At 45.8% G+C, this 13,067-nt stretch overlaps 1 protein-coding gene across 1 annotated transcript in view; it reads right to left on the bottom strand.

Moving 5' to 3' along the window:
- Positions 1 to 13,016, bottom strand: part of XRN2 (5'-3' exoribonuclease 2) — a 59,236-nt gene extending 46,220 nt beyond the window's left edge. The window contains exon 1 of the mRNA XM_028738374.2: positions 12,849 to 13,016. Coding sequence (XP_028594207.2) covers positions 12,849 to 12,923 — 75 coding nt within the window. The 5' untranslated portion in view covers positions 12,924 to 13,016. The remainder of the gene's footprint in view (positions 1 to 12,848) is intronic.
- Between the last annotated feature and the right edge of the window lie 51 nt (positions 13,017 to 13,067).

Genomic DNA, 13,067 nt, shown 5'->3' with positions numbered 1-13,067 from the left:
ACATGCCTATGGGAATCTTTTCTCTCTTTCTCCGGCACAAGTACTTTTAGCCAGCGTTAGAAACTCAGATACACAAGCTAGGTGCAAAATGGCTCCTAAAACCAAGGTTAGTCACAAAAATGGAATTTCTAATATCCAATTTTTTGCAAGATGGCTCTAAAGTCTTATTTTTCAAATGATGAAGTCACTGTGGTCGATTATCAGTTAAACATCTGGCTGGTTCAGATGACAACCTTGAGCTAGGTTAAGAACTTTGAAGTCCGGTTAGACTGGCAAAAATGTATAAAAACTGTAGTGATGTCTGTTGGAGATGCAAAAACGGGGCAGGAACCTTTCTACACATGTGGTGGGAGAGCAAAGAGATAGTGGGATTCTGGGAAAATATTTATAACGAATTGAAAAAGATATTTAGATTCTCATTTGGGGGAAAAACCAGAATCCTTTCTCCTAGGTATCATGTCAGAGGAAATAAAAAGAACAGTCAGACCAATATTTATGTATGCGACTATGACGGCAAGGTTATTAATTGCCAAAAATTGGAAAAGCAGCAGCATCCCAACTAAAACAGACTGGCAATCTAAAATGATGGAATACTTCCATATTGCCGAATTAACAGGGAGGATAAGAGGAGATATGCTACAAAAAGTGAATAAGGAGTGGGCTATCTTTAAGGAATACATCAAAATCTATATGGAAAAAGTAGAATTTTTGACAGATACTGAGTGAATCCAGAAAATGATTAGAGTGAAAGGAGAGTAAAGTTAAGATAGAAGAAGAGATCAAAGAAACAATGAAATGTGTTTAAGCTAGTTGGAAAAATAAAGTAGCGTAACAAGAATGGCTGGAAGTCAAGTCACTTGGTGGGTGTCCGTGTGGGGTAGGTGTGTAGGTATGTTGATATGTATAGTATAAGTAGGTATTATACAGAGTATTGTAGGTATGTTTTATGCTATGAAAATAAGGTAGTGTATTGCATATATGTATTGTGTAAATGTAAGCGTTTTATATGTTATAATAAATTAAACAAAAAAAGGTTAAGAACTTTGAGAACTTGAAGAAGAAAAGTCATTTGATTCAGGGACAGTTCACATATATATTGGCCTATTCCTACCTCTTTTTCTTAATGGTGACACGGACCATTCATAACATAAGTATATTCTTCCTAACTGTGAGCAGCGCAGTGGGGTGGGGTAAATGAAGACAAGCTACAACAATTAACTATAATGTCATTCAGTGCTCCTGCTCAGGCTGCACAGAAAAAGCATTTTGGTTCTTGAAATTCATTCTGATAGTGCAGATAAAATACAACCGAGAGAATTCTACAGAATGTGGTCTTAGTGTGTGAAAACAGTCAAGATCCAAGGATCCCGATGATGCCAGGCACCATCCTGGTGCCCAGGCACCTAAATCAAATTTCACTATCTATGCAACTAAGCACCTGAACTGTTCTTGTCAAGAACGCCAATTTGCCAGAGGCCAATTTAAATGGAGGCAATATTGTAAAAGGCTGAAGGTGTAAAAAGTATTCAGGGGATTGCGCTGTGGGAGTCGAGTTAAGAGGACATAACTGAGTGTAAGCAAAGCCCTCATATGTCATAATGCGGAATCCCAGGCCAACTGAGTATTAGGATAGACTCCCTCTACCATTTCTATGAAACTGAGCACATATGCTATGATCAGATTGTAAAGGAACACTATTCACCCACACAGGCATAGTTTAGAGAGCCATTCAAACATCACATTCTGCTTGCCCCTGCAATTTAAAACTCTCAAGCTTGTTTTCTCCTGCTCCGGTGGATAGGACTCTAACGAATGGCTTCAAGTTACAAGGAAGCAGATTCTGACTAAACCTCAGGAATAACTTTCAAACAGCAAGAGCTGTTCGACAGTGGAAAAGACTCCCAAGAGTGGTGGTGGACTCTCCTTCCTTGGAGCTTCTTAAGCAGAGTTTGGATGGCTTTCTGCCATGTATGCTTTAGTTGAGATTCCTGCATTGCAGGGGGTGGACTTGATGACCCTCAGGGATCCCTTCCAACTCTACAATTCTATTATTTCACTACATATGTTGATGAAGATGGTCTTGGATTTGGTTTTGAGAATCCCAGAACAGCAGCATTGGGGGATCTCAATATTTATGCCAAGCTCACTTCAACTGGGGTGCTGCAAGACTTCATGGCCACCATGACAACTATAAGGCTGTCCCAAAATGTCATTGTCCCATGCATGTGGTAGGACACTCCCAATTTAAGGTCTCTCTTCTGAGCAAAAGGATGGTGGTGTGATAGTGAGAGTGGTGTTTTAAATAATGACTAGCAGTAACCAGGAATTCAGACAGGGGTATTTCTCAACTCTACTTGAAGATGCTAGAGCAGGGGTTGGCAACCTAAGGCCCATGGGCCACAAGCGACCCACGGGGGTCGTTTAACCGGCCCATGAGCTGCCCCCAAACTGAGCTGCCCACCTGGCGAGTCCCCGCCATTGCGGTACATGGGAGGCAGGTGTTTTACTCTTGAGTTTTAGGCACCATACATCGCCTCCATAGATCTGAAACTGGTCACAATTGGACCATGCCAAGTTGCAAAACGCGCCTAGCACATGGAGAGTTTCAGACACTGCCTAGGACCACAAAGTTATTCACCACATGTAGGACACACATCATTATAGCTGATAGATACTAATCATGTTCTGGCATAAATCCAGCATGGCAAAGACACTCAAACTGCTTTCAGCAAAGAACTCAACAGATAAGAACTTCCCTTTCGAGAGTAAAAGGGCTTCCAGGACTGCTGCTGGGCTTCAAAGACTGCTGCCGCCAGCCCTGCCAACTGAGAGGAATGGGGGGTGCCTGGGGCGTCTTTCAAAGGAGCCAAAACACCCCCCTACGACCTTGTTTGAGCCAGAAAGGCACCCGACCCCCCCCAACAGCCGAGAGGAGCGCCAAACCCAGGAAGACAGTGGAGCTAACGCAGAGAGGGAGAAAAAGAAAAGGGGGAAAGAAGAAGAAAAAGAAAGAAAAAGGAGCCCTAACTTTACTTTACCGCTGCTGCCCCCATCTCTGCCGACAAAGAAGAGGGGAGGTAGGTGAGCACGGAAGGCAAAAGAGGCTCCGAAAACACGTGGCTGAGCCGTGGCTGAGGGCTGAGCCGACTGGAGCCTACCCCTCCAGCTGCAAAGCCGCATGACAAAGGAGAAAGGCAGAAAGGAAGAAACTACCCCCTTCTTTTCTCCTTTTTTTTTTAAAAAAAGAAAATCCTTTTTAACCCCTTCCTACCCCTCCCCCCCTTTTTAAAAGAAATTCTTTTTTATCCCCCCCCCCATATACCTACTTTCAGCAAAGAACTCAACAGAACAGCGGGGGGGGGGGGGAAATCAGCAAGGAAAAGTTAGAAACTCTAAGCAAAAGATTAAAGTTACTAAGACCAACAAAGCTCCAGTCTCAAGTTCTCCAGAGAGCAAAGTACAAGATGTGTTGATTATTCTATTTATATCCCACCTTTCTCCCAATGCATGATGGAAATTGGCTCATAGCAAAAATTAAAACAGATACAACTAAAGCCATGCAATATAAACATTTAAAAAAGTAAAATAAGTAATCCTATTAAAAACAGTGCTGAAAACACCTAAAACCATTTAAGAGTGTGCATGTACACACACAAATGCAACACACAAACAAGTAGGGTTCGGAATTTCCTGGTCACCAGGCACATTTCGCAACTGGGGATGGTTTGCTTGCAACCAATGTGAGATGTCTTGTTGCAGGTAAAGCAACTGACATCTCCACCATCTAGGTGCGTGCCACAGCGCAAGTCAGCTGGCTGGTGCTGCTGCACAACTTGAGAGTAAAATTGCCACCATATGTGCCAGCTGGCTGGCAAGTACAACATCCACCCTCAGAAGACCCTGCCACAATAGCCCGTTAGTGGCCAAAGACTGGGGGGGGGGGGGGGAGAGAGAGCACTTGCCTGCCAGCAAAAGGAAGATTCTCTCTTGGATCCTCCTCAATCGTGCCTGTGGAGGTGGTGGGACCAAGAGAAAGACCTCCCCAAAAGACGTCAAAGTTTTAGCAGGCTCATATAGGAAGATTTCATCCTTCAGATAGCCTGAACCCAAACCACGTAGGGCTTTGTGGGTCATAACCAGCACTTTTGAGTTGTGCCCAGAAATAGATAGAAAGCCAGTAAGCTGGTGTATCAAGGAACTTCCATTCTCCCTGTAACATTGCCTGGCTGTGAGTCATGAAGGCCACTCCCTGCAAGGCCCTTTCCACCTGGCTTAGGGGGCGGAGCCCAGACTCACCCAGCTCTACTAAAGAGGAACCTGGTGAGACCGGAGGGGCATCGCTATGCCTGACAACAAATCCTAATTATTGGATTCTTTTGCCCCATCTTTTTGTGCCTGTCAAACAGCCATGTCATGCTTATTATAATATTTTATTCTCGTTAATTATCCTGTTTTAAATGTGCATTTTATAATTGACTTCACTTAGCAACTTTTTTTTAATGTTTAAGATTGTTTGTTTGTTTTTTGTTAACTTACTTTGTGTTAAATATGTATTCTGCAGTTGGCCACCTTTGTAGTGTTTTATTTTGAAATCTCTGAGATGGTATTTTGGTTTCTTGTTGATTATGTTGCTTTGAGTGTGTACTTTATATTTTATTTTCTTCAGAAATGTTTGATTCTGGATTGTTTTATTGATGTTTAATATGCTGTGAACCGCTTTGAGTTTTTTCTTAAAAATATAAAGCTGTATAGAAATTTATAAATTAAATTAATTAACTGGATCCAGTGAGCAATCTGGCCATGTGAACAGACAGCTCCAGAGATGGATGCAGCTGATGCACTAGTTTTGAATGTGCTAATGCACTTCTGGCTATTGTTGTTGTTAATTAAATCTGCATACCATCCTTTATACAAAGATCATAGAGCAGTAACAACATAAAAATATAAAATGAGAACACAAAATACATTTATAAACCCAATAAGCCCCCTCCCACAAGCATTTAAAGGACCACAGAATACTCAAAGGCCTGACTAAATGAAACATTTTCACCTGTCAGCTTGTCCATGTCCTCAAGTCTTACCAAATGAAACTCATCCAACACAATAGGACTAGACCAGGTACATCCAACTTCCAAAAGACTGTGATCTACTCACATTATAAAAATACTGGCTGTGATCTACCCATTGTTACTGACAGGCAAAGTTGTTGGGCTTTTTTTAGGGAAGGCAAAAAGCAGATCTACCATCTATCTACCACAGACATCCAGTGATCTACCGGTAACTCACGATCTACCTGTTGGACAATGCTCTGGACCCGTGTTAGAAATTCAGAAATTCAGCTAAGTGCCAAATGGCTACTTAAACCAAGGTTACAGTCACCAAAATGGAACATCCAGTTGCCATTTTTGGGCAAAACAGCTCTAAAGTATTTTTTTCAAATGATGAACTGACTGTGATCGATTATAAGTTAAACATCTGGCTGGTTCAGATGACAACCTTGAGCTAGGTTAAGAACTTTGAGAACTTGAAGAAGAAAAGTCATTTGATTCAGGGACAGTGTCAGGACTGGTCGTTGTCCTCTTCAGATCACCACAGAAACGCTTCTTGTTCTTTTATAAAACTTTTTATTGCGTATTAACAAAACATTATTATAAACAGTTCTTAACTCTTCTTCCTCAGAGTCCCTTCTTTCAGATACCTTCTGAGCTCTGCTTCTCCGTGACCAGCCACTCTCCAAATGGCGAAGGCGCCCTTCCCTTCGCTTTCCCGCTCTTTTCCCTACCCTCCTGGCTAGAGCTGGCTTGTATCTCCCCTCCTCCCAATCTGAGCTAGAACTGAACCCTTGCCTTTCCTGGGAACAGCCGGTCCCTCCCTGTTGTTCCTCTTGCTCCCTTCTATTAGACTCACTGCTCTCCCCCCCCCCCCCTTGGGGAATGCTTTCTCCCTCTGAGAAACTGAAAACCTCTAACTCTTCCCTGACATCACCCCCTCCCCTAAGCCCCCCTTCCTCCTCCTCGCTCTCCTCTGTTTCTGAAGGACCGAACCCTATGAACTCTTCTTCCTCGCTATCTGTCTCTTCAAAAATTTCTTGAAGATGCCAGTTCTGGGGTTTTGGCTTGTGGGGATGTCTTCTATGAAATTCTCTCTGCAATTCTGGAACGTTAATTTTTTCTGCTGGTTCCCATGAGTTCTCAGACTCATCTAACCCTTTCCATGCAACCAAATACTGTAATTTCCTCCTACTTATTCTCGAGTCTAATATTTCTTCCACTTCGGTCTCCGCTTCACCCATCATGGTGGGAAAAGAAGGTGGTTCCCTTGAAATTTGATACTTATGTGCTGGTACAAACACTGACAATAAAGATCTATGAAATACAGGGTGTATTCTCATATTTTCAGGCAAATGAAGCTTGAAAGCGACTGGGTTAATTTGAGCCTTTACTTGGAAAGGTCCCAATCTCCTTGGTTCTAGCTTTTTACACTTCCCTCGTATTGGTAGTCCCTTGGTAGACAGCCATACCCAGCTCCCTACTTGGATTTCTTCCCCAACTCGCCGGTGCCTATCTGCAGCTTTCTTGTAAGCCTCTTTAGCTTCTTCCAAATCCTCTTTCAATATCTCATGAATGCACCTCAACTCCTCTATCATTTGTTCTGCTGCTGGTACTGCTAACTGCTCCTCTTGACCTGGGAATGCCCTTGGGTGCAAGCCATAGTTTGCCACAAATGGGGCTCTGCCCGTAGGCACATGCATTGCATTATTATACGCAAACTCTGCTAGACTCAACTTCTCTAACCACCCGCTCTGCTGATAACCAGCATAAAACCTCAGATATTGTTGTAGTGTTGCATTCGTTCTTTCAGCTTCCCCATTGGTTTGCGGGTGTCTCGCTGACGTGAGGCTTAGCTCCACATCTAGTAACTGCATTAACCTCTTCCAAAATTGTGATGTAAATTGGGCCCCTCTATCTGAAATGATTTGTGATGGCATACCATGCAACCTAAAAATATTATCTAAAAACATCTTTGCAGTTTCCTGTGCGGTCGGAATTTTGGTACATGGTATGAAATGTGCCATCTTGGTTAGCATGTCAACCACTACAAAGATCACTGTTTGCCTGTGCGATGACGGTAGATCCGTTATAAAATCCATAGACACCACATCCCAAGGCCTTCCCGGCGTGGGCATAGGTTGCAACAACCCTGCGGGAGCTGCTCTGGGTGCCTTGGCTCGTTGACATACTTCACAACCTCTTACATATTGTGTTACTTCCTCCCTCAACCTTGGCCACCAGAACTGCCGTGTGATCTGATACAGGGTCTTTTCTCTACCAAAATGTCCTGCAGTCGGGTTATCATGATGTTGCCTCAACACTTTACCTCTTAATTCACCTGCAGGTACATACAGCACCCCTCTCCTGTACAACAATCCATCTTTTTCTTTGAAACCTTCCTCTTCCCCTCTACCTTTTCTCAGTTCCTCCATTTTCTTTTGTGCAAACTCATCTGTTACTGTCAATTGCTGGAATTCCCTGCCGTCCACTACTACGGCTGCACACCCCCACTGATCCGATCTCAGCATTTCTCGCAACTTGGGAGGTGCTTCCCCTTCCATATACTCAGGTTTGCGCGATAGTGCGTCTGCACGAATGTTTTGATGCCCAGGTATGTACTCAATCCTAAAATTAAACCCAGCAAAAAACTCTGCCCACCTAATTTGCCTTTGGTTTAGCTGTCTAGCAGTTCTCCAATACTCTAAATTCTTATGATCTGTTTGTACCACCACCTGATGTGCTGCCCCTTCCAAAAAATGTCTCCACACTTTAAAGGCAGCGTGCACAGCTAAAAGTTCCTTATCAAATATGGTGTAGTTTTGTTCTGATTGATTTAATTTTCTAGAGTAGAATGCACAGGGTCTCCAGTCCCCTTCCTTGTCCTGTTGCAGCAGAATGGCCCCAATAGCCCTGTCAGAGGCATCAGTTTCTACCTTTATACGCTTACTTGGATCTAGGTGCATAAGATATTTTTCTGAAGCAAACACCACCTTTAATTTATCAAAGGCCTTCTGTGCTTCCTCGGTCCATCTGAATGGCCCCTTGCCTCTTAGACAATCAGTTAGTGGCGCTGTGATTTTGGAATAATTACCTATGAATTTACGATAGATATTAGCAAATCCTAAAAACCTCTGTAGATCTTTCTTAGTTTTAGGTGCCTCCCATTCCACCACTGCCTGAACTTTACTGGGGTCCATGTGCACCCCTTTGTGGGAAATGCAATATCCCAGGAACTCCACCTTTTGTGTGTGGAATTTACACTTCTCTAACTTCACATATAACCTGTTGGTCCTCAATCTCTCTAACACCTGTGTGACATGTTTTACGTGTTCCTCCATACTTTCACTATATATTAAGAGGTCATCTAAATAAGAGACACAGAACTGATCCAGTATACCTGCTAAGACGTGATTGATGAAGGTTTGAAATACCCCTGAGACATTTTGCAAGCCAAAAGGCATTACCAAGAATTCAAATGCACCATACTTAGTACAAAAACTGGTTTTCCACTCATCCCCTTCTCTGACCCTTATCAGATTATATGCTCCTCGTAGATCAATCTTGGTAAAGACTTTGGCTGACCTTACTCTCTCTAAGAGGTCATCTATACGTGGCAGTGGGCACACACGAGGCTTCGTTTGACTGTTAAGGATTCTGAAGTCACATACTAATCTTGGTGCCCCTTCCTCGCCTTTCTTTTTGACAAAAAAGACAGGAGCACCCCCAGAGGCTGTAGACTCTCTAATAAAACCTCTCTGCAAATTCTTTTGCAGGAACTCCCTCAATGTTGCAGATTCTACTTCCGACATGGCATATATCTTGCTTGGTGGCAACTGTGCCCCAGGGACTAGATCTATCTTGCAATCATAGGGCCTATGTGGTGGAAGTTTATCTGCTTCTTTTTCACAAAAAACATCCTGATAAGCCATATATTGTGATGGAATCTCACTTTCATTCCCCATCAACTTCCCTTCTACCTCTGTTCCCATTACTTCCACCGAGATTTTTCCCTTTTGCCCCAAACAATGTGTCATACAATATATCGAACCAAAAACCAAAGATCTTTGATGCCAGGCAATCACCGGATTATGACGATTGAGCCAACTCATGCCCAGCACCATTGGGTGCCCAGCTAGTTTGGTCACATGAAATGCCCTGGTCTCTGAGTGATGACCCATATCCATTCTCATTGGTGGAGTCTCATAAGTCACTTCTCCTGAAAGTAGCGGTCTGCCGTCGATTGTTTTCACTCGCAGTGGGAAACTCAAAGGTAACAAAGCGATTTTGTGTTCCTGTACCAATTTCTGGTCTATGAAATCTGCTGACGCTCCTGAGTCTAACAACGCCTCTACCTGGACGCTGTGTCCATTGGGTAGTTGTAGTTGCACCTTCACCGTTAGCCCTGGGATAGGTGGTTCCGCGTGAGAGCCTTCTATTGCTTCTCCACCCGGCTGCAAGCTCCCATTTCCAGCCGGGGACATTCGTTTCCCTGATGCAGTTCCTCTGGGCAATTGTCGTCTCTCATGTCTGCTCCAGATAGAGACTCCCATCCTTTACGATTGTGACATTGTCGTGCTAGATGCCCTGGTTTTCCACAGACAAAGCAACGCCTTGCATCTCTTCCTTTCCCTGCATTTCCTCTTACCATGGAAGAGGTAGTAACTGGGAGGGGTCTGGCTGCTCCTAATTCCATGGGCTCTGGCCGCTCTCGTCCTGTCACGTTGCCCGCTCTGCTCTCTGTACTTTCGATAATATTGTTTTCCCGCCACCGTGGTCTCCATTGTTCCTTCTTTTCACTAGCCCTCCGTTCCACACGTAGGCTCAATTGCAGGCACGTTCGGACCAGAGAGTCCAAGGAACTAGGTTCTGGCATTTGGGCCAATTGGTCTAAAATCTCATTATTCAGTCCTTCCCTAAAAAGGGCTGCAACTGTTGGGGAATTCAGATCCCATTTTAATTTCTGCACCAGCAAACTAAAGTTGGACCAATAAACTCCCACAGTGTCTTTTCCTTGTCTCATTCTCAACAGCTGCCTAGCTGTGGTTGTTTCATGCGCAGGGTCTAAGAAAATCGTGTCTAGATACTGCAGAAAAATGTGTAGATTTCCTAGGGCGGCATCCCTCCGAGATATGAGGGGTATAACACAGTCCTTAGCCCTCCCTTCCAAGAAATTAATCACATAAGCAACCTTCTCTTGCTCAGATTGAAATTCTTTATCCTTTATCTTAATTATGTAAGAAATTTCTGTCTTGAAAGCCATGTATTCAGAGCTTCCTCCCTTGAAGCTAGGTGGACGTACAGTCAATGTTTTACTCACTCTATCTCCCCACGTCAATTGCAGCATGGTTCTATGTTCTCCCAGTGCTGCCGATAGGACGTCGACTTGACTTTTCAACTGTAAGTGCTGTTGCCATAAGTCCTGTAATGTTAGCTGGAGCGCTGGGGTTTCTCCTTGCCCAACTGGCGCCACAGCTCCATCCATTTTGGTTTCTCCTTCTTTACTTATAGTGAAGAGGCACAGAGCAGAAGGTATTCTGTCAGGACTGGTCGTTGTCCTCTTCAGATCACCACAGAAACGCTTCTTGTTCTTTTATAAAACTTTTTATTGCGTATTAACAAAACATTCTTATAAACAGTTCTTCACTCTTCTTCCTCAGAGTCCCTTCTTTCAGATACCTTCTGAGCTCTGCTTCTCCCTGACCAGCCCCTCTCCAAATGGCGAAGGCGCCATTGTTCCTTTCGCTTTCCCGCTCTTTTTTCTAACCTCCTGGCTAGAGCTGGCTTGTATCTCCCCTCCTCCGAATCTGAGCTAGAACTGAACCCTGGCCTTTCCTGGGAACAGCCGGTCCCTCCCTCTTGTTCCTTTTGCTCCCTTCTATTAGATTCACTGCTCTCCTCCCCCCCTTGGGGAATGCTTTCTCCCTCTGAGAAACTGAAAACCTCTAACTCTTCCCTGACAGACAGTTCACATATATATTGGCCTATTCCTACCTCTTTTTCTTAATGGTGACACGGACCACTCATAACATAAGTATATTCTTCCTAACTGTGAGCAGCGCAGTGGGGTGGGGTAAATGAAGACAAGCTACAACAATTAACTATAATGTCATTCAGTGCTCCTGCTCAGGCTGCACAGAAAAAGCATTTTGGTTCTTGAAATTCATTCTGATAGTGCAGATAAAATACAACCGAGAGAATTCTACAGAATGTGGTCTTAGTGTGTGAAAACAGTCAAGATCCAAGGATCCCCAGGCACACACTTCCAGATGGAGATGATGCCAGGCGCCATTTTCACTTGGTCGCAAGTGGCAGATAAAGGTACCCCTGCCCGTACGGGCCAGTCGTGTCTGACTCTAGGGTTGTGTGCCCATCTCACTTAAGAGGCCGGGGGCCAGCGCTGTCCGGAGACACTTCCGGGTCACGTGGCTAGCGTGACAAAGCTTCTCCGGCGAGCCGGCACCAGCGCAGCACACGGAAACGCCGTTTACCTTCCCGCTAGAAAGCGGTCCCTATTTATCTACTTGCACTTAAGGGTGCTTTCGAACTGCTAGGTGGGCAGGAGCTGGGACCGAAAGATGGGAGCTCACCCCGCCGCGGGGATTCGAACCGCCGACCATGCAATCGGCAAGCCCTAGGCGCTGAGGTTTTACCCACAGCGCCACCCGCGTCCCTAAGTGGCAGATAGTCAGGTGTAAAATGTGCCTGGTGAATTTTGAACACTGCTCTGGACACCAATCGTGCTTCATCTGTTGTGATAGACCAGTCAAGATCCTGGTAAAAGAAAGTGATTTTTTCCTCAAAGCGCTCCGCAAACAAGTCTCGGTGAGATACCACTTCCTTCAGGCCAGACCGTGAAAGGCCCCAAACTACCTGAAAAACTCTGCCAGATGAGGATGTAACGGCGGCAGCAAAGTATGCCTTTTTTGCTGCCTTCCGTGCCACTAGATATCCTTGATGATGAGCCCTCACAGTTTTCGATTGCATTTGACTGGAGTTTTCCTCCCCTCCCATTCAAGCAACCTTCCAGCTTGTTGCCTCGCCCTAAGTTCTGGAGTATACCAAGGAGCCAAGTGGGCTCCACAAAGTGGGAGAGAGGGCTCAGGGGTGATCATGTATGGTACAAAAACCATAAATTAAAACAAAAAAAAAATTATGTATTCAGTGCAGGGGGAACATTAAAACCAACACAGGCTTGTTGGCCAGGATTGCAGTAATATGCTCAAAGCATCTTGCCCCAGTGAGCAAGCTGGCCGCTGAATTCTGCACCAGCTGAAGTTTCCAACCCGTCTTCAGAGGCAGCCCCACATACAACGCATTGAAGTAACTGAACCTAGAGGTCACCAGGGCACAGATGACAGCAGTTAGGTATCCCTGTCCAGATAGGGGTGAAGGTGGGCCGCCAGCAGAAGCTGAGGGAAGGCACTCCTGAGCCTCAAGCAGCAGCCGAGGATCCGGAAGACTCACGAGCTGCGTACCCGCTACCTCAGAGGGAGTGTAACCCCATCCCTTCTAGGGCCCCGGGGGTGCTATAGGGCAACGCCTTTGCACGACGCAGCTTCAGGCTCAAAAGGGCTGCCTCGCCCCCGAGCTCCCAAGCGCGCTCCCGCCTGCCGAAGGGGCTGCTCTCGGGCTAAGTTCGGAGCATCTGCGCCGCGGACCAGGAGGAGCCCGAGGGGGGGGGGGCGGCCTGGCCAGATGCTCCGCGGCCCCTGGCGCCCGGCCCTCCCCCGCCGCCCTCAGGCTGGGCCTCGGGTCCGACAAGGCCGCACAGCCAGGGCCCCTCCCCGCCCGCCTCACCTTCTCCTCGACGCAGGACACGATGATGGCCGGGTACTTGCGGCTCAGCCAGCGGAAAAAAGCCGGAACCCCCATCGGACGCCTCTGGCGAAGCGCGCAGCCGGCAGCACCGCGAGGCAGCGAGAGGCAGGAAACCGGAGCAGGCTGCGGAGCGCTTCCGGGTCACCGGGTCAGGGCTGCCGTGATGAGGGGAAGGAGGGGCGCCTTGAAATTCCTGAC

Source organism: Podarcis muralis, chromosome 8 (genome assembly GCF_964188315.1).
Source record: "Podarcis muralis chromosome 8, rPodMur119.hap1.1, whole genome shotgun sequence".
Taxonomy (NCBI): domain Eukaryota; kingdom Metazoa; phylum Chordata; class Lepidosauria; order Squamata; family Lacertidae; genus Podarcis; species Podarcis muralis.
Note: the sequence above shows the minus strand (reverse complement) of the source record. Positions and strands in the feature narration are given on the sequence as shown.